General features: G+C 37.3%; 2 protein-coding genes across 3 annotated transcripts in view; both read left to right on the forward strand.

Moving 5' to 3' along the window:
* Positions 1-7080, forward strand: part of LOC112140788 (sortilin) — a 21357-nt gene extending 14277 nt beyond the window's left edge. Inside the window, exons 10-20 of one of the 2 annotated variants that reach the window (XM_024263796.2) lie at positions 393-548; positions 1423-1535; positions 1613-1715; positions 1781-1949; positions 2020-2204; positions 2274-2463; positions 4205-4321; positions 4397-4505; positions 4680-4795; positions 4885-5011; positions 5084-7080. In XM_024263796.2, the coding sequence (XP_024119564.1) occupies positions 393-548; positions 1423-1535; positions 1613-1715; positions 1781-1949; positions 2020-2204; positions 2274-2463; positions 4205-4321; positions 4397-4505; positions 4680-4795; positions 4885-5011; positions 5084-5098 (1400 nt within the window). In that variant the 3' untranslated portion in view covers positions 5099-7080. The remainder of the gene's footprint in view (positions 1-392; positions 549-1422; positions 1536-1612; positions 1716-1780; positions 1950-2019; positions 2205-2273; positions 2464-4204; positions 4322-4396; positions 4506-4679; positions 4796-4884; positions 5012-5083) is intronic. The other variant, XM_024263797.2, reaches the window with a different exon arrangement.
* Positions 7081-9164: 2084 nt separating this feature from the next.
* Positions 9165-21370, forward strand: nek4 (NIMA-related kinase 4). Its single transcript, XM_024263801.2, has 16 exons — positions 9165-9490; positions 12365-12631; positions 12704-12901; positions 13315-13422; positions 13642-13796; positions 13876-13999; positions 15039-15599; positions 15676-15720; positions 15792-15929; positions 17138-17287; positions 18443-18509; positions 19035-19147; positions 20157-20245; positions 20360-20574; positions 20670-20806; positions 20944-21370. Exons 1-16 carry the CDS (start codon positions 9404-9406, stop codon positions 21040-21042), a joined length of 2553 nt encoding a protein of 850 aa, XP_024119569.1. The 5' UTR covers positions 9165-9403; the 3' UTR covers positions 21043-21370.
* Positions 21371-21525: the final 155 nt, after the last annotated feature.

Below are 21525 nucleotides of genomic sequence, written 5' to 3' on the forward strand. Positions count from 1 at the left end.
GTGTTTTCAGTTATCATTTTCAGCTATCAGCTCTAGCATCTTCAGCAGCCAAATTGAGTTTACAGCATTCACACTAGCATTATCACAGCTAATGCTATAAATGAATTCACAATTATGTTAAAAGTTTTGTTTAAAGTTTTAAAAATGTAGTTTTAATGTGTTTGATAAATGTTTATCCTGTTCGGCCCCCAACCTAAGGTGTGTTTTGGAATTCTGGCCCCTGTACGACTGAGTTTGACACCCCTTTTTTTTGGGACATCAGATTTTCTAATGTAGAAAAATGCTGAACTTCTGTTTTGCTTTAGAGCTAAAGGGGATTAGAGGCAGCATGAAGTGAAAGAACTCTCCATCGAACAAAAGCTGTTCTAATGTGTGTGTTCTCTGTGGAGCAGACACTGGGATAGGAACCATCTACGTGTCGGACGACAGAGGAATTGTCTTCTCCAAGTCTCTGGAGCGCCACCTCTACACAACCACAGGAAGTGACACCGACTTCACCACCATCTCCTCGCTCCGGGGAGTCTACCTGACCAGCATCCTCACAGAGGGTGAGTTCACACTGTCTAAAACATCCCATCTGCCGTCTTTTATTATTCCATTTAGTTCAATGTTTTCAGGTTTTTGTTTTAAAAATGTTCGAAAGGTTACTGGTGTGACCTCCCAGAATTGAACAATTCCCACATCATGAACTAAAATCTATTGAATTTCTGGATTATGTGAAATGTTGTTTTACTACAGAGACTGTTCCTAATGCAGATGGACTGAACCCACAATGTAGTGGTTATGATATCAGCCTCCACAGTTCAAATTGAAGCCCATTTGGTTGATTGTACACACACACATGCACCACCACCTCGCATGCGCAGTATTAAAGGCTGGAATTTGACATCTGTGGATTAGGATCTCCTTGTCGACCCACTAATCATCATTGATCTATTTTAAAAGTGTTCCCAGAATTCTTTTAATTAGAATTATGCTGTTTTCAGCCAAAATAAGAAAAAAATGTCGGTTTCTAGTACATAGTTTCTGCAGAGTGGCAGGAGTTTGTTAAAAAATATGCCTCTTGAGTTTTAGGCGGGACCATTGGTGCAGAGCAACCCCACCCCCCTTCCTCTCCCTGTTGCTGAGAGCGCTCTGTTTACATGCTCTCCTGCTAGCTCGCTCTCCATCACACCTCCAAACTAACATTACTGATGCAACTACAATGGTGAGCAGCATTAGACCTGTCTAGCCGTACAGATTGATTTACTCCTGATTCAACGAAATTTGAATGAAGAAATACTCAGAAATGCAGTTTTAAGCCTAATTTTCTGAATGTGTGTCCTCCAACATCAGAAAAGTGCAAGAAAAACACAACTTTCATTGAGGTCGGTCTTTAAAACAACCAAAGACATCAATCAGACTGTTGTGCTCTTGGTGCAGCCGGTGTTGTGGAGACGGTGATCACGTATGACCAAGGGGCGAAGTGGCAGACGCTGCGCAGACCTGAGAACAGTCAGTGCGACTCCGACACTTCAACCAACAGACCCAACACGGTGAGCTGTGAACATGTTCTCCTCTCATGATCATTTTAGCAGTCTGACATCATCCCTTCATGCTCTCCTCGTTCCAGTGCTGGCTTCATATCCACGCCTCTTACAGCACCACCATGAAGATGAACGTCCCCATGCTGCCTCTGTCCCAGCCCAACGCCGTGGGCCTCATCCTAGCCCACGGTAACTAACGCCACAGAAACACACGGGGATTTCTGAGTCTTTTCTGACTCCCCTCCCGTCTTCAGGCAGCCTGGGAGACGCAGAGTCCACCCTCTTCCCTGACGTGTACGTGTCTGACGATGGGGGCTACACCTGGATGCTGGCCCTCAAAGGCCCCCATCACTATGCTATTCTGGACTCTGGAGGCCTGCTGGTGGCAGTGGAGCACACCAACGCCCTGGTCAACCAGATCAAGTATTTATCTTTTGTACTTTGAGACTGTAGTGCATCATTGGGAGGTTTTCATGCTCATGCACGTGTGCAGATTCTCCACAGATGAGGGTCAGTGCTGGCACACATATAACTTCACCAACGACCCGTTACACTTCAGCGGCATGGACAGCGAGCCCGGCGCTCGCTCCATGAACGTCAGCCTGTGGGGCTACAGGAATGACTTCAGTAAATGGGTGGTGGTCACCATAGACTTTAAGAAGCTGCTCACCAGAGACTGTGAGTGCACGAGAAAGGAAAGCAGGTTTAGATGGCTGGATCGGGGTTCTGATCCGTTCGGTTCTGCAGGTGATGATGGGGACTACGTGGAGTGGCTTGCTCATTCTGCAGACCAAAGCGGATCCAGTGATGGCTGCGTGCTGGGGTATAAGGAGACGCTCCTGCGTTTGAGGAAAGACTCGGTCTGCTGGAACGGGAGGGACTTTGTGGTGTCCAGGAAGCCGTCCCCCTGTGTGTGTACAGAGGTGGACTATCACTGGTATGACTCTAGTTTGGACTTTCTTCATATTTTCACTTTAGATGGAAAGTTTTACTCTCTTTGAAGTAACATTTATGCTTAAGTTCTAATTTAAAGTTTTTGTTCTATTAATATTGCTCTGGACTGCTTTATTATTTTTAAATTGAATATCTTAGAAGGAATATATTTAAAATACTAGAACGGTCAGGTGTGAAATCCTCTTAACCCTTTGTAGTCTGGGGTCTTTTTGAGCTTTTTTTCTACTTTACAGTTTAATTAAAGGGGCCATACCATGAAAAAACAAACTTTTTGAGCTTTTAAGTGCATTATACTGTCCATTCCTCACTATAAAGTTCATTATCCGTTCATGCATTTAAGAGTAATCCTCTAAGAACCTGCACTCTCAACAGCAACCCCTCCCATATCCACAAAAACGAGCGGGTTCTCACGATCTGACGTCCCAGAGTGAGACAGCACCGCCCCCAGTCTAAAACCAACAAACAATTTCTCCACTGAGCTGGCAGTCAGCAAAAAAAAAACTTTCATTTTAGATGCAGAACACTGTATATCTTCCAGTTGTGTCCTGTCTTCAGTAAATTCCAGCTCAAGCTGGTGTTCGTATCTTTAGACGCGGGGCTCCTTTAAGACACACTCACACCCTGTCAGGGACAGTCGTGCAGACGCCGAATGTATTTGTGTTGTGAACCAGTGTAGCGATAATAAAGGCAGATATGAGGTGTGTGCATCCATCTTTGAAAAGTTTGGATTATTTTTGTGGGAAAAATGCGTACAGGCTGCCAAAGCCTCTAGGATGATGTCATGAAATGGGCGGCAGCCACAAGCAGCAGTAGGCGGAGCTTCAGGAATCGAGACGTTAAACTTCCGGGTAGAAAAAAACTCACGAAAAATAACTAATATTTCATAATTAATTTGTTTTTTAGTGTTCCAAAGTAAATATATGATCATATATGTGGATATAGTTCTCCCTGAAAGGCTTAAGAAAATCGTGGTATGGCTCCTTTAATTTATCTTTGAAACTTTCTCCCAATGTTTTATAAATAGCTTCTTTTTAAAAAAAAATAGTTTTTATTATATTACACTATGTTATCCAAAAACCTAAATTCCAAATAATACATTTTCAAATTTTTACTGCTAAAACAACACAGATTGAGATCAAACTGTTTTTAATTTCTATATCAAAGACAAAATTAAAAATATATTTATTATAATTATTATTTCATAAATTAAATATTTTAAATCAAACATATATATCAAAACAAAACAAAAAGAAAGGTCTGAACTATGTGGAAAATAAGCAGGCAGAGCTCCACTTATGTTACAAGGATTTCTTTGAGCTCGTGGTGGAGCGTCTGCCCTGAGACTGGAAGGTCGTGAGTTCAAATCCCGGCTGAGTCATACCAAAGACTCTTAAAATGGGACCCGGTGCCTCCCTGTTTGACACTCGGCAATAAGCGGATGGATGGGGGGGTCGGGGGTTCCTGAGTTTATTTATTTATTCATGCATACATGTTTTTGTCTTGTTTTTATAGTGTTATTTTTAGCATAGTTTATTTTTGTTTCCTTTCCGAGTGTGGTATGTCTGATAACCGGACAACTGAATTTCTCCCAACTGTGATTAATAAAGTATTCTCTACATAAAGTCGTATTTATATATCTATCACATTAACTGAAATCAAATTGTATTTAGAGAATGCTTTCTTATTTCATAGCTGAATAAATCTGATGTGGTTTTGTGCTCCAGTGACTTTGGGTTTTACCGTCCGGAGAACAGCACTGAGTGTGTGATGCAGGAGGAGGTGAAGGGCCGGGCTCTGGAGTTCTGTTTGAATGAGACCACAGAACAGCTGCAGACCAGTGGGTGAGGACGCCTGACAGTTCCGTGAAGAAACCAGACCTGAACCCGGTTTCAGCAGCTAACAGGATTTGCTTTCAGGTACAGGAAAATCCCAGGTAACCAGTGTGAAGGAGGCTTTCAGCCCACCAGGAAGGAGACGGACCTCGGGAAGATGTGCACTAGTGATGCTCTGCATCCCAACTTTCTGGTCAGTGGGGCTGTAATAACCAAACGGCTGGTTATCCTCATCTAAAAACAGCTTAAGTTCATGCATTTCCAGTGCAATGCATCAGCCATATTTATTAAACTTTTTACATTTCAAGTTGACTGTTAAGCCCCTCTGAAAGTCAAGGATTCTTCTGTCTCTCTGAAATAAACCCAGCAGACTGACAGCAGTTCACTGAACACCGTTGCCATAGCGATGGTCATCATAGCTATCCTCCTTACCAGTGCTCTAGCGGGAGTTTGGCTGGTAAAGAAATATGTTTGTGGAGGCCGGTGAGTGATTCTATTTTTTTTGTCATTCAGAACTCATATTTGGAGTTTTTCAGTGGATCTTTAGTGAGTTAGTTCTGTTTGTTCCTCAGGTTCCTCGTGCACAGATACTCTGTAATGCGGGAAAACGTGGAAGCCAATAAGATAGAAGGAGTGGACGACGTGGACACCCAGTACATGGAGACCGCAAAGACTCAGTTTAACGAAGACTCAGATCAGGTCTGTGGTGCAACAGTATTTTGGTTCTATTGGAGAATAAAATAAAATAATCCTGTTTTTGTTTTTCCTCAGGACCTGTTAGATTAGGATCTTTTCTTTTACCAGCTTTCCTGGTGACTGAGCATTCCTGTTGCTCCCACATGCTGACTAACATCCGTGTCCCTGCCCCCCCCAGTGGTCAAAAGACTCAAATTCGGACACTTTTCTTGCTTTAGGGTTTTACAAACAGAGCTTAGCACAAAACAGAGAAGGCTGTCTTGAGAGCTTTATGTTTGTTCTGGAAGCACCGATGGGTTTGAGAAAGATTTTTATTTTTCCTCTTGCTAAAAAAAGCTGCACTGCTCAAGGCACTATGCAAATAATGACTGGAACATGTGGGGTATAAGACGCTTTGAGACTCAAGTAACAAAACACAATTTTATTTTATGTTATCCCATATAAATAGTTGTGTTTTTGTGTAGGATGAGTCATACCGCTCTCTGAAAGAGTAATCAAAAAATTGCTCTTCTCTTCAAAAATTGTACATTTAGTTTGAAAGAATCAAAAGTTTCATCTTCATTTTGATGCATCACTCGCTGTTTCGCGGTTTGTGGACGTCACCAGCAGGCCTAGAGGAAGGTTTTATAAGCTTGTCGTGGTGGTTCGTTAAGCTATATATCCTAAATAAATTTAAAACAATCATTTTAGATATTTTGAGAAAGCCAGAAGTTAGCATGTTGTGTTAGCAAAAACTCAAAAATAATTATTATTATGTTGACCTTTTTATTTCTAAAGCACATATTAAAGAATTTTAAGTAAATCGACAATCAAATGAGGCTTAAATGCCAAAATATCACATCATTTCGCATATTGAAAACATTTATCAAGACTTCAACAAATTTGTTTTACTTTACAAAAATCTGTTTTTATTAAAAATAGACAATAAATGTTCTAAAATGTTCATTTCATACAGATCTTTTTAATTATCAATCAATTAATGTTCATCCCTGAATTATTTAAAAAAAAAAACTACTTTTTTTACAGCATTTTAAGTTAAAGCCACTTTTTTGTAAGTAAACTTTACTTTTAAGATAGTTACTACAAATACATTAAAAACAATTGATTAGAAGTGCAATTATGACTTTATAATTGGAGTAAACTGGCTGAGATATGTACAAGTATTCATAATACATGCTTCAACTCCAACCATTTATGATGTGCAGATTAGCAGTCACTTCAGGAAGTTTCTGTTCATCATGTGTGAAAATGACCGATGGAACGTACGATTTTGGTTTTTAGCATTAAGACCGTTGCAGCGGGTTTCCTCTGCTCTCCTGCATGTGTGGTGAAAAGGAAAGACTTGAATTGTTGCCAAAGCACTTTGACCCCTGCATTTCTGAAAAGGGGAAACCTGACTTTAGCCCAGCATTATACCAGTATGAAGATGAAGCTTGTACTTGAACTTTTATTAACACAAGGTACCGTATGTTTTTATGTTGTTTTTGCTGGTATGTCCCTTTCGTTTATCTTTGGACAAAGATTTTATATATTTTTCTGAATGATCATAATCATTAAAGTAATAACTGTGAAAAGAACAAGGCAATTGTTTCTGTAAACACACTTGTACTGGTCATGGATTGGTTTTTCTATAATGTGTAATCTCTTGACAGTTCCAGTATTACAGATTAACATATCTGGCTACTTCATGTTTATAGATATATTTTATTAGATTTAAAAAGGTTTTGCATGTTTCTTTCAGCTTCTAGCAGTGCAAGATCTGGATTTTAGCAAACGTTCAGGTTTTGTTTTCCTCCATCAGCGGAAGCAGTATTCCAGTAGATAAGCTATTATCAATATTTGACAGGCTTAATGTTGAGGCATTATCTCAATTAGAGGACCTTTTTTAGTCCATGAAACTCATAAAACGAAGGCTTTCTCATTTACACAACTGTCAGAATAAGCAAGCCCAGCTATTTACTGGATTCAACTACTTGTTTTTGCACTGTTTCTCCAGATCTGTGAACTTGTTGAACTTCTGGTACAACTGCTCTTTGTAAAAATTTTTAATAAAGTTTGCATTGTTATCTTTTTCTGTCTTGTTTTGTTGGTTTTTAGAAAATCTGAGTTTTGAGGTTTTGAATAAAGTACTTCTTTCTGTTCTTTGTTAACACTTATAATCTAAAAATAAAAACATAAATTTAAAGCAGCAGTTAAACAGACAAAGAAAAACTGCTCATTGCTAAAGTTAATATCTGAAATAAATTCAAATATCTGGTAAAAAAAAAACCTAGTGACTTATTTAAGATGTATTCTATGACTACGTTATTTACACCTAATTATATAAAATACATTTACAAAGTGTTAAACAATAATAATAACTATAAACAAAATAATTGCAAATGGGAGATAAGTTTTTAAATCTGTTTTTATTTTTTAATTTTAATTTTGTAATCAAATATATCAGCAGAGGCTTGGACCAGCATCCTGTCATCTCAGTGGTCGACTTCCAGTTCAATGACCTGGAGAGAGCACGGCTGGAAAAATATTATAAGATACTTTAAAACTCCATACCAAGAACAGTATAAAGGGGATGACAGGCCATGCTGGAGACAATGTGGTTCAACTTCCGCAAACCATTTTCATATCTTCTGGGACTGCCCCAGCTTACTGTCATTTTGGAGGGGTGTGCAGATGTGTCTGAATGCTGTGTTTAATATTCCAATTCCTTTTTGTTTTACGGTTCTATATCTGGGTTTTACTCCTTTTATGAAATGCAAGTCTGAGATAAAACTTTTGCAGCTACTTCTTGTAGCTTGTAAAAAAGCAATAACAAGGAGATGGCTGAGCCCTACTCAACCCACTTTGGACGACTGGGTTGGAATTGTCTTAGAAATATTTAGAATGCAAAAATTGACATATCAGCTAAGGATTCAAAAGGAAAAATTCTATCATAGTTGGAATAAATGGATCCGATTCATTGCCACATCTAGACCAGAATTTGTTTGATATCAATAGCCTTACAATTGTGCCTTTTTTTTTTCGATTTTATATGTGCATATCTTTGTACTGATCTATAGATATATAAATATTTGCACACGAGTGTGTAGGTATGTGTGTATATGTATATGTACATAAATAGATATGGGTACGCGTGTATAAGTATATATACATATATATATTCTTACCCTGAAAGTCATTGAGGAGCGGAACATTGATCTCTCTGCATATGGAAAGAGTTACACCATAAGTTCTGTGTGATCTGATTTATGCTACAGACCATTTGTATTATACTAATTTGTGTAGATAGATACATACATTTATATCAGTCCATATACCTTTATAAGTGTACGTGTTAGGAAATATATTGTGCCCTGTTCCGCTAATAGTAGGGCATCTTTTTCTCTTAATTTTTTACTTTTTTTTTTCTTCTTCTTCTTTTTTTTTCTTTTTTTTCCCCTCTCTCTCTGTCTGTTACTGTCTTACATTGCCTGGACATTACCTGACTCTCTATGGAATAACGGACTGAACTCATCTATATGGTTGGACCTTTGTCTTTGTTAAACAATCTTGTCATAAGTTTTTGTTTGTTTATTTATCTGTGGTCCTCCTCCAATAAAAATATAATAATAAAAAAAAATCTGTTTTTATGTTTTGAAAACATTAACATGAAAAAGGTTTTAAATGTGCTTTCATTTTTTTATATTATGTAAAAAAATGTATGCATTATTAAATTACAATAAAGAAAACTAACAGATTATGTAGACGACTTGTGCTTTTGCAAAAGGACATCGGCTCCCCATTTATATTAATTTGTTAAACTTATTTAACTGCAAAATATAAAATTTCTGAGAAGTTGATCTCAATTTTGAGAAAAAAAATCAAGGTTGGTTGAAAAAAATCTTTAAATAATTATTATATGAAGACAAATGTGGATAAAAAAATTATGGTTTAAATAAATAGTTGGAGCTTTCAGGTTTGAATGGATGCAATTGAATGGTTTTATAAATTATCTATAATATGATCATTTTTTTAACGTATGATAAATCATTTTATTTATTGATCTTAATTTTAGTTGAAAGAATTTCTGAAGTACTGTGTTGAGAACCAAAACATTGTGCTGCCAGGCAGACTCCGCGCACTAGAGGGCGCTGTAGTTTCTTTCTTCCCTCGTAGCGTTCCCTTCTCAGCAAAGTAACAGTTGCCTAGTGACGCCAAACTATTGAGTTCCACTGATTTCCTGCTACAGAAAATCTCAACGCTGGCACTAAGCTAACGCTAAGTTTTTTCGAAGATGTTCTTCATCTGCTCCTTTTCTCCGATTAGTTATTCAATGTGACTCATCTTTATCACAGTTCGGGAGCCGGAAGTAGCGCTTCGGAGGGTCGGGATGTTTAACGAAAGCCCGGAGAAACGATGAACAGCTATATTTTCATCCGGGTGGTTGGGAAGGGAAGCTATGGAGAGGTGAACTTGGTGAAGCACAAAACTGACCGAAAACAGGTAAGAAACCGAGTTTGGACATATTTAATAAAGAAAAGTTTAGCTTTTTTGGATGATTTAGTTTTGAAGAAACCCAAACAAACACTAAAATAAGCGTGAAGTTAACACATACCTATACAAACAACAAAGATTTATCAACTTTTTTTATATAGCTGATCAAGAAATGAGCGGTTATGGTAAAGCAATTGGTTACATTCTTTAAAATAGCTTTAAAATACGAAATCATAACTTGAAAGATGTGGAGTGGTCCCGTCCAAAATCCTGACCTAAATCGGATTAAGATGCTTCGACATGTATGTTAAGTAAAGGGAGATTTAAACTGAAAGACCTTCCAATGTTGCTGAATTAAGATTTTATTTGTGCAATGGTTCTAAATGATAACATTGGAGAAATTAGTTTTTTTTTAATTTGATCTGAAAGAAAGACGAGGACTAGATTATCAAAAAAATAAAAACACTAACAGCTGTGCTATCTAAAAAAAATGAATAAAAAATTAGATGTAATATATGGAGCCAAAATAGTCTCGCTTCATTGATTTATGTATCTCTGATTTGTAACTCATACACTACATTTTTTTTTTGCATAATGCGTGTACTTGCAATTGTGTATTCACTTGTACAAAAATTACAAAATGCAATCTACACATGTACAACTTTAAATTACATCAGCTTATGACTAATCGCCTGGTACACACAAACAAAACTGCATTTATGCACAATTCAGATGTGAGACTCTTTTCATTTCCCCATGTTTTTGTGTAAGTGATGCGTTTAAGTGCTGCTAGAATGCTGGGTTATCACAGCTTTCTTAATCAGCTGCTTTAAACTAACAGTGGGGCAAAAAACTTTATAAATCAGACACTAATTGTGCACTTAAAAAGATGAGGTGGTCTGTAATATTCATCACAGGTATACCTCAACTATGAGAGACAAAATCAGAAAAAAAATCCAGAAAATCACATTGTCTGATTTTCAAAGAATTTAAATGCAAATTATGGTGGAAAACAAGTTGCCTACAAACAAACAAGATTTCTGTCTCTCACAGACCTGTAACTTTTTCTATAAGAGCATCTTCTGTCCTCCACTCATTGCCTGTTTTAGTGGCATTCATTTTTTAACTGTCCTGGGAATTAAATAAGTATTTGGTCAATAAAAAAAAGTTCATCTCAATACTTTGTTATATACCCTTTGTTAGCAATGACAGCAAAAACATTTGTAAGTCTTCACAAGGTTTTTAGAAACTGTTGGTTTTTTTTCTGGATTATATAAAAAAATATTTTTTTTGCTTCACTGTAGATTGTAAATAATGTCTTGTAAAATACTGATATTTTAACATAAATACATTTGAAATGTAATAATTTGAAAAATCTGGTGTGGTCTCGACCAAAATCCTGACCTAAATCAGAATAAAGTGGATTTTAAAGGAGGTTTAAGCTCGAAATGTGGCTGAATAGAGATTTTTTGTTTTTGGTCACGTGGACATGCGCAGTACAACATGCAGTAAAATGCTTTTTGTAATAATTAAAAATGAAAACACTGCAGGAATTAGCTTTTAAGATTGATTTGAAAGAATTACATGCATTCAAATGAGTTGAGACTATTTTGGTTCCATAAAATACAGTGCAAATAGAAGATTAAATTAAATAGAAGGTGCACAGTGCAAAAAACAAATCATAAGACAGTAAAAAAGACCCTTGTTTCAATTACATAACCTTTTTTCTGTCTTGCAAGAAAGATCATTTTTTTTAAATAGTTTTTTTTCTTCTTTTTTCTTTCTTGCTCGTTCAAAGAAGATTGTTTTAATTTTGAAGAGACTTATTTCTTTGGGGCCTGTTTTTGCAGTGTGTAAGCTGAAATATTCACACACAGGGACAAGATGGCAGCTGTATAACCTGCAATAGTATCTGACAAAATTGAAATAGAATTTAAAATTAACAAGATTACTCTGTCATATATATGAGTGATCATTTCAGATGTGTGAGCCAAAGTACTGTAAAGATTACAGTCAGTTATTGCAAAGGTTTGATTGATTTTTTTGCTGCTAATAGCAGCTAGCATGTAGTTGAAAAAATAGCTAAACTTCAAAATATCCTAAAAAACTGAAAAAATCCTAAATTAGACAAAATAGCTAGCATGTAAATGTTAGCTAAACTCCAAAACACCCAAAAAAAACTTAAAAAGAAAATCCTAAAATTAGCCAACACAGCTAGCATGTAGCTGAAATATAACCTAAACTCCAAAATAGGCTACTAAATCTTAGTAAATGCCAAAATAGTCCAAAAAACTAGAAGAATGACAATTGTTAAAACTTTAAAACCATAACTTTTTAACATAACTATGAATAATAAACAGGAAGAAATATTATTCCAGAATAAATCAATTTAAACCTTAAATAACTTTCAATATTTTACTCTTAGTAAAAATATATTTTGTCAAAATTATACAAGTTAAAAACAAGTACAAGATAACATCAGGCGTGTAATAATAAAATGAAATGATCTGGAGGGCCAGATCTGGCCCCCGGGCCTTAACTTTGACACGTGCCTTAACCCTTTCGCACCTGAGGCGGCACTTAAACACAAAATCGTCAAGCCGCTCTTCTCTTTCAGAATCTACTGGAATTATGTTGATTGTGTTGAAAACTATTTTAACGATTTTGTGTTAAAGCGTCTCAGGTGTTAAAGGGTTAAAATTTAAAAAGTCATGTAAAAACTACACATATATGTTCACGCATGTCTGATATTTGAATTTTGTTGCATTAAGTGTGTATAAAGTGGGAAACACATGACCGTTGAACAGGATGAGCGTGGCAATTCAAACTTTAACATCTTCTTGCGATTTCTGACTCCATTCCTTTATCTTTTCTCCCATCCAGTATGTTATAAAGAAGCTGAATTTAAGCACTTCTTCCAAGAGGGAGCGGCGTTCTGCGGAGCAGGAGGCCCAGCTTCTGTCACAGCTGCGACATCCCAACATTGTGACCTACAGGGAGTCCTGGGAGGGAGACGATCGTCAGCTGTACATCGTGATGGGTTTCTGTGAAGGAGGAGATCTTTACAACAGACTCAAACAACAAAAAGGAGAGCTTCTGCCAGAGAGGCAGGTTGTGGAGTGGTTTGTCCAGATAGCAATGGCCCTTCAGGTACTGTTTATTTTTATTCTCAGCACCACTACAGTGTTTACATTTAGTCAAGTCTCTGATTTTGTCTTTCAGTATCTTCATGAGAGGAATATTCTTCACCGGGACCTTAAAACTCAGAACATTTTCCTGACAAAAACCAACATCATCAAAGTTGGAGACCTGGGCATCGCCAGAGTGTTGGAAAACCAGAACGACATGGCCAGCACACTTATTGGGACCCCGTACTACATGAGTCCTGAGCTCTTCTCAAATAAACCCTATAACCACAAGGTAGCTCCACCTCTTGACATCAACAATCTTCTTTATATGTATTTCTTGAGGTATAATATTAATGACCGACTATGTTATTTGATATCCTTTGTACAGGGATGATTACACTCTGATAACACAAGAAATCTAAAAATATTAGAGCTGCCACAAATGATTGTTTTTATAGTCGGTTAATCACCGATTAGTTTTTTGATTAGTAGACTAATCAGGTCATGCGTTAACTGAATGTAAAGCACACTTCCTCTTCCTCTTAACTGCTGTTACTCCCACTGCCCGATCGATTTTTTGATTTGTATCTTTTGCATCCCTACTATATAATAAGTGTTAATATACACATATACATTTTAACACTTGTATGTCAATAATTTTCAATGACTATTGTAAGCTTTTTTTTTTTTTGTCTTTGTGTTCAGTCTGACGTTTGGGCCCTGGGTTGCTGCGTGTATGAGATGTCCACGCTGAAACATGCCTTCAACGCCAAGGATATGAACTCACTGGTGTATCGGATTGTGGAGGGAAAGGTTGGTCTGAACTTAAGGACATTTCTTGTCTGATGTAAAGGACAAACACTTTGTCTATTCTGTTAACTTCATTTTGTTAGATTTTTTTGTAAACGTGTGTCTGCGCCCAAGACTTTTTTTCTTTTTAAATAGAAGTTTTTGTGTGACTGGACTGTTGTTGTTTTAACGTATAAACATTGTATTTATCATTCTTTATTTCTTTCTTTTTTATTTTTATAGCTTCCACAGATGCCGAGTCGGTATGATCCCCAGCTTGGAGACTTAATCAAGAGCATGCTGTCAAAGAAACCTGAAGAAAGGCCCGACGTCAAACTCATCCTGCGGCAGCCTTATATAAAACGACAAATTGCGATGTTTCTGGAGGCTACCAAAGAGTGGGTTTCAGTGAACCACAAAACACTTTTACTTTTCAATTGTTCCATTTAGAAGATTTTATGCTTTTTTTTTTCATAGGAAAACTGCAAAATCAAGGAAAAAAGGTGACGGTGTGGATTGCAGATCTGGGACACCGTGTGAGGCGAAACCTGAGAGGCCTTCTGCAAGTCCACAACCTGAACCCCGAGACAGGACAAACTGGGTGAGTTTGGGGGGTTACTAGTTGGTGGGACTTGGATTATTCTCCCTTTATTTTCATTTAGACGTTCATGTAAGAAAAAGTTTAGATATCAGGAAATGTTTGTCCTTTTATAATAAAGTGCCGTGAACAAATGCACTTTTGGTTTTTGATAAATTAGTGATAAAAAAAATACAAAACATTAAAACGGAAAAGCACAGCAGCTGTGTGGATTCATGATCTAAGTCACATGTGTCAAAGTCAAGACCCAGGAGCCAGATCTGACCCTCTGGGTGATTATATCCAGCCTTCCAGATCATTTTATTTTATTTTATTGTTATTAATGGCCCGATGTTATCTTGCACTCATTTCTAACTTGGACAATTTTGACAAAATATGTTTTTATGGAGAGTAAAATATTGAAAATGATTTCTGGAACAATATTCCTGCTTTTTTATTATTCATGATTAAGTTGAAAAGTTATGGTTTTAAAGTTTTAAAAATTGCCATTCTGCTAGCTTTTTGGACTATTTTAGCATTTACTACGATTTTTAAGGCTATTTTGGACTTTAGCTAATATTTCAGCTACATGATAGCTGTTTTGGCTAATTTAGGCTTTTTGAAACTTTTTTAGGCTATTTTGGAGTTTAGCTAATGTTTACATGCTAGCTGTTTTGGCTAATTCAGGCTTTTTTTAAAAAAAAAATCAGGCTATTTTGGAGTTTAGCTAATATTTACATGCAAGCTGTTTTGGCTAACTCAGGCTTTTTTTCCAGTTTTTTTAGGCTATGTTGGAGTTTAGCTAATATTTTGGCTACATGCTAGCTGTTTTGGCTAATTTAGGCTTTTGTAAAACGTTTTTTAGGCTATTTTGGAATTTATTTTTATATTATTCAATAAATGTTTATCGTGTTTGGCCCCTAACCTAAGGTGTGTTTTAGATTTTGGCCACTTGTGCAATTGAGTTTGACACCCCTGATCTAAGTTAATCAAAACTTCAGTAAAAAAGTCTGATAGAAGCCATATCAGTGGAAGTTAACTTCTGTCCTTTTTTATATTTTAGAAGGAAGGAAAATCCCAACAGAAAATACGGAGTGACAGAGCGGATTCCCTCCCACCCAGGACACCTCCCCCACTCAAACCCTCCTCACCCGACGCCCTCAAAGCCAGTGCGGTCTCTATGGCAACAGTCAGCAGCATTAACATTGATGTCCCGCTGCAGCAGGATGACGGAGTGACCAGGAGACAGGTGGCCCCGTCTGTAATGTCACACCCCCCGCCACCCAACGCGGGTCACGCTCACATTGTGCACAGAGATGGCAAGCGGAGAGGGAAACCGGATCCTGCGGCCCCCCCTGATCCAGCCAAGCCCCACCTGAAGGCTGCGTCAGGTGTTCACAGCAAAGGGGGACACAAGACGGCAGAGAAGCAGCTCAAGCAGAACTCTGACAGCACATTTGGGGAGAAGCAGGAGTCGGTTATGGATGATGAAGATGACACCACGGAGTTATTGAAACAAGACGACGCGCACACAGCAAATCTAGAGAATGTTGTCAACAAAAATGACACTTTTACGCTTATCAAGCAGTCTTCAGTTCTGAACCTTCCCTCCCCAGATGTCCAAGTAAGGCATTTTTGTTTTAAACTTTTAAAAAAATTACGTAGTAGTTTTTAATCTGAGATGATTTTTGTTTTCACAGGACAAACTCAAAGCTGCAGAAAAGCTCTTGGAGCTTGCAGAACCGGTGAGCACTGCACAACTCCTGTAAACAAACTTGCTGTTTTGCACATTAAGAAATGATGTATCTCTGTTTAGGACTGTGATCAGGGAGAATCTTCCTCTGCAGCCTCTAAGACAAGTAAAGCCAGTCCATGTCTGAACTTGTCAGGCTGCTCAGAGCCAGAGCAGAGACGACAACAGCATAAAGGTCCAACACAAGAACACCAGAACAAGGTAAACATTCATATACCGTATGTTGTGTTTGGTCTGTTCACTAAATAATTAATTAAGTTTTTCACGAACTTATTAGAGCTGTTGTTAAAAACCAGGAAGCCTCAAGACACTGCTGTGACCCTGCATGAGTCAATAAAAACAGAATCTTTTTTTTAATTTAAGATTCTGATTTACATTTTGTAACTTAAAGTCCCCCTCCCACGAAAATCATGTTTTTTGAGTTTTTAACATGAATGTGGGGGATTTTTCTTAATAAAGAGAACAAATGTAGTAGGAAATAATTTAGTTTTTGCATTTTCAGGTATTTCTCCATTTAAATCTCTGTCAATCAAACTGTCTTGGACAGACTCTGTTTGAATGAATGATCTTCTTTCCATCAACAGCTCTGCTGCACATGCACTAAACCCTCATCTGTTCCTAGTGTCTAGTTCAGGTTCTGGAGAAGAGAAGATGGTATCTTCACATTGACTGCAGTCAAATGAGCCGCCGTTCACATTTCTGTGGTCAAATCAGCATCACTGGATTTTTGGTGTGAGTTTCATCCAATACTTACGGTAGCAGGACTGAGAACGCTGGAAAATCTCCACCAGACTCCACGGAGCTTCTTGATGTGACCACGGAAATGTGAACGGCGGCTCATTTGACCGCAGTTGGAAAGGATTGTAAATCAATGAAAGAGCATTTTGATGTTAGCTTTCATTATTTTATCAAGAACTCTGAGAAACCAATGATTGAATGTATTGATCACAGTCAATAAACATTGGAGAATTAGCTAAAAGAGTCTTTGGTGAACTGGAAGGAGAAAGAATCAGGATTTTGGAGGAAGTTCTGTCCATGAAGATCTTCACTTCCTCGTCCAGCTGACATCCGGATCAGAACCATACGGCTGGACATTACCCAGATTGATGGACATTTTTATGTAGCAGCGGGGAAAGATTTAAACTAGAGAGACAGAGCTATCATAATCAGATGGGGGGATCAGGGGCAGGGCTACTCAGCTCAGGACTAAAAGCCACGCCCCCTCAGAGGAGATTTGGGAAACAGAAGCTTCTGATCAACATGAAAAATAGCTTTTTAAGACATTTAGGTTGTAGGATTTTGGTTCAAAACTTTATAATCATAATTAAAACATAACTTGGAAATTATGTTTCAAATAAAAAAGAGTAAATTAGCAGTATCACTTTTGAATCTTTGTCTTTTCTTTTTAGTTCAAAGTAACCACACCGAGACCTCTACCACAACCTCCTGTTGAGAGTGTGACTGTGGAGAGAAACAGGAGGAGCAAGAAGAGTCCTGACGTGACAGCAACCTCCTCGCTGGTCACTTCCTCTAAAGATGGAATCTTACCTTTGCCGCAGGTGAAACTTTTGCCTTGTTTTAATCTGTTTGCAGACATTTATACAATAAAACTAGGGCCTGGGGAAAATTTGCGACCCATTTAAACCATTTAATTTGGTCCGGGAAATTAGAATAAATGATAATCTGTATCCATGTTTATTTTTCCTGTAATTCTGGTGTCTCCCCTCATATGGTGCACAACAAATAAACTGACCTTTGCTGGTGTGGATCATTACTAAGGTGGCGATCCAATTTAATATACAAATCTAGCTTAATGATTCACAGATAGAACCACAATTCTTACTTTTTTAAATCTTTTTAAAGTCCTTTATGTATGACTTTTTACTGGATGCATGGAAGTTAAAAATTATATGCATTAAACGACTATAAATTACAATAAAACTGATGAAAACACAAATATTTAGATAAAAATAAAGGTGTTTGTCACTTAAACAGTTTTTTTCCATCAACCTTCTGGTTTGATTCAGCAGTATCATAAACAATATATCAATTTTAAATCAAAATGTGAGCATGTTTTTAACCAGATTCCATGTTTTTTTATTTCTCTTATGAGTTGGGATAATAAAACATTCCACGTATCTGCTCCTGGTCATAATTTTAGAACCCTTTGTTGCCCACGAGTCAAATAAAAGATAGTTGGAGCTCCACAAAAAAATAAAAGCACTTTGATTCTACTTTGATTTTAATACTTTTGAAGGAAAAATTCAATAAAATAAACAAACATAAAAGACAGAGAACAAAGTTACAAGATAGTCCCAGAGTATATCATTTTATGGAACTGATATTTAGCTTTAAAGCTTGTGAGTTTGGCCTACAATCACATTTATTTAATCTTTTTACATTTTAGAAATTATTTTTTTCTTTAGGATTTAACTTTTGCTTTATCAATTAATTTTTTTTGAATATATTTAACACAGAATTCCATGTATCTTCAAACTTATCTCTCATAGTCAACTAAAATGTGTCTGATTTACTAAAATTATTCAATTTTTCTTGAATTGATGAAAAGATTTTTGTATTTTTGTTGTTTTGTATGTTTGTTTCCAGGCGATGTTACTGTACAACTCAAAACAAAGCATTTTTGTATTTATGTTTTTGCCCGGGCTTTTGTTGCCTCATTGAGTTTCATTTAATCACTGTAACTTTAATTTCAGGATCGCCTGTTATCAGCTCGAGAGAGAAGAAGACTGAGACAGTCCCAGGAAAGCATCAGTCATACAGGTACCACCTCTGAATGATTTAACCTCCATGTTACAAAAAAAGTAAACAAAACAGAAGTACAGAAATAGAAATAGAAAATGCAAAGAATTTCTCTGGTGTAATTTGATGTTGAGTCACTCTAGAAAACACATCTGTTTTATTGTTCTGTTTAGAACACTGCGACAGATCAATGGGATGTTTTTCTATGTTCTGTTTTGGGACACTGCGACAGATCAAAGTGATGTTTTTCTATGTCCTGTTTTAGAACACTGCGACAGATCAAAGCGATGTTTTTCTATGTTCTGTTTTGGGACACTGCGACAGATCAAAGTGATGTTTTTCTATGCTCTGTTTTGGGACACTGCGACAGATCAAAGTGATGTTTTTCTATGGTCTGTTTTGGAACACTGCGACAGATCAAAGTGATTTTTTTCTATGTCCTGTCTTAGAACACTGCGACAGATCAAAGTGATGTTTTTCTATGTTCTGTTTTAGAACACTGCGACAGATCAAAGTGATGTTTTTCTGTGTCCTGTTTTCATCCAGATGCCAGCGCAGTTCGAAGAGCATCCTATGATGTCACGTCCACTAAATCAGAGCACGTCAACGTCCCAGTAACTCGATCAGCTTCATACTCCATCACACAGACCAACAGTAAGGTAAAGCTGATAACCTTTTAAGTAAGGGATAATACCCGACGAAGTGTGCGTTATGAGAAATTAACGCACGACGCGGAGGCCTAAACCGTCCGACGCGAAGCGGAGGACGGTTGCCTCCGTGAAGTGCGTTAATTTCTCATAATGCACTCTTCGGAGGGTATTATCCCGCTTATACCATGGTCTTTACAAAATAAATAAACATTTAATCGATATTTAGTACTTTATTCTTGTTATTTCTTTGGTTTAGCTCATTTTTTCACAAAAAGCGGACTATTTGATCCGTGATGCGGTTTGTTGTCACGGTGATATGGAACACGGCATGAAGCCGGAAGCCGTTACAGACCTCAGCTGCAGCGGTAAAGTGTCGCTGTTTTGAAAGAAAGACCTGGACAAATTAGGATATTTTTCTTCTTTTTCTGACGTTAAGCCTTCAGTGAGCAGCTAGAACATATTCAGCTTCTGTCTGTGTTTCATTTCACGGCAGGTTCGTTCTTCTGAGCTGCTCTAAAATGAGAAACTCCCTCTTGTGGTGAAACAGAAGACTACACCTTCCATGTCGAGTGGTGTTTTATTAGAAGGAGAATAACCAATTTGTCAATATTAATTTACCTTACAAAAGGAGAGGAATCTAAATGCTGGTCGCTACAATAAGTTGAATAAAGCATCAGTTCAGAGAGAAAGTTCATCCATTACTGCTTGTTTTGTCCAGACGATGAAGGAAAAATGTGTTTTAAAGAAGCCTGCGCAGTGATATCGAACGTTTGGTCTGTGTGACCGGAACTTCTTTTTTAGGTGTGCGTTATTACTGTGCATTATCACTTTTTAATGCACACCCAGCAGCCAATCAGAATCGAGTATTCACCCAGACCATGGTATAAAATAAAAATAAACCATTTAACGGTTACTCTTCATTAGCTAAATTTTTGTCAGCTTGGTGGGGAACTTTATCACAGTAAATTGAAAATTCTTCCTCTCAGATCTTCTGTTGTTACATTGTGGTTTGTTGCAGGATAAACTGATGGAGCAAAGGTCAGACGAAGATGAATGCAGCTCATCCACGAGCTCCACTGAGCGCTCAGAAGGAGACTGCAAGGAAAGGTGAGGAAGCGTTTTATTATATTTCATCTTAACTCTTGGACCAGTTTGGTGTTGATATTCTTTTAAAACCGCTGTTGTTTTTGATAAATTCACTGAATTTATGATTGTCTGCAGGAAAATTGAATCAAGTGACATGCAAGATTTAGTGCACATGATGACTCAAACATTGAGAATGGAGGTTAAAGACGGCGGAGGGGACAAAAGTGCATTTGACTCCACTTCTTCACTGCCGGAGTTCAAACTGAACAGGAAGTACAGGGACACGCTCGTTCTTCACGGGAAAGCTCGAGGGGAAGCTGAGGACCTGTCGCTCAGCAAAATACCAAAAGGTTCAGATGCGTTTGGATTTTTACCACACTATTAAACACTATCATCGTCATTCGGGTGTGAAGTTCCTGGTGTTGAACATGTTCGTCTCTGAAAGGTTCTACATCTGGTCCAGCCAAGATCAGAAGAGCTATAGAGAAGCTGAGAACTGATGTGGTGAAAGGTCTGGGTGTTAAGCTGCTGGATGAAGTGCTGGAAATCCTGGAGGAGGAAGAAGATGAGACCAAAAGAGAGGTATGTGGGATGTTTTACCACTCTGGTTCTACATCAGATTTATTTCCTTTTTAAGATTCTGATTTAATTTGTAACTTAAATTAGAAAATAGGTCGCCTTGTTTTCAGAATGATTCGAGTTAACTTCCTTTCTTTCAGCTGTGCCTTCGTGACCACATGGGAGACGAGAAGTACCAAGCGTACGCTGTGATGGTGAGGCAGCTGAAGTTTTTTGAAGATATGGCCTTTAAGGCTTGAAGAACAGTGGGAGAACTATGATTTTGTTTGGGAACACTTTGCATTCGTTCACTGGTGCATCTCCACCGATCGTCATTGCAGGATTGCCTGTTCTTTGTGTGAGTTGTCACAGCAAAATGGAAAAACTTGTTTACTGCCAAAATATACTTTTTTCTGACACTAAATTTCAAAGGTTTCTGGTATTTAACTGTATCTATGGAGGATAAACAAATGTGTAATTATGTAAATAAACCAGCCTCCTTTTGAAATGTGAATGCACAGTATGTTTGTCTTACATAACTTAGATTTCTTGTGTAAAGTTTAGTCAATAAAATTCTCTTTGAATTTACTGCAGTGAAGAATTCAAATATTTAGAATTTGTTTTTTTATGCAGCATCAGAATTTATTGGTACTATTTTTATTACAAACATGATTCAAACTAGATGTTTCTTACAGATTCGTATGAATTTTTAATTTGTAAAAAATGCTTTTTGTAATGATTGT

The sequence above is a fragment of the Oryzias melastigma genome, linkage group LG5 (assembly GCF_002922805.2).
Source record: "Oryzias melastigma strain HK-1 linkage group LG5, ASM292280v2, whole genome shotgun sequence".
NCBI classification, from domain to species: Eukaryota; Metazoa; Chordata; class Actinopteri; order Beloniformes; family Adrianichthyidae; genus Oryzias; species Oryzias melastigma.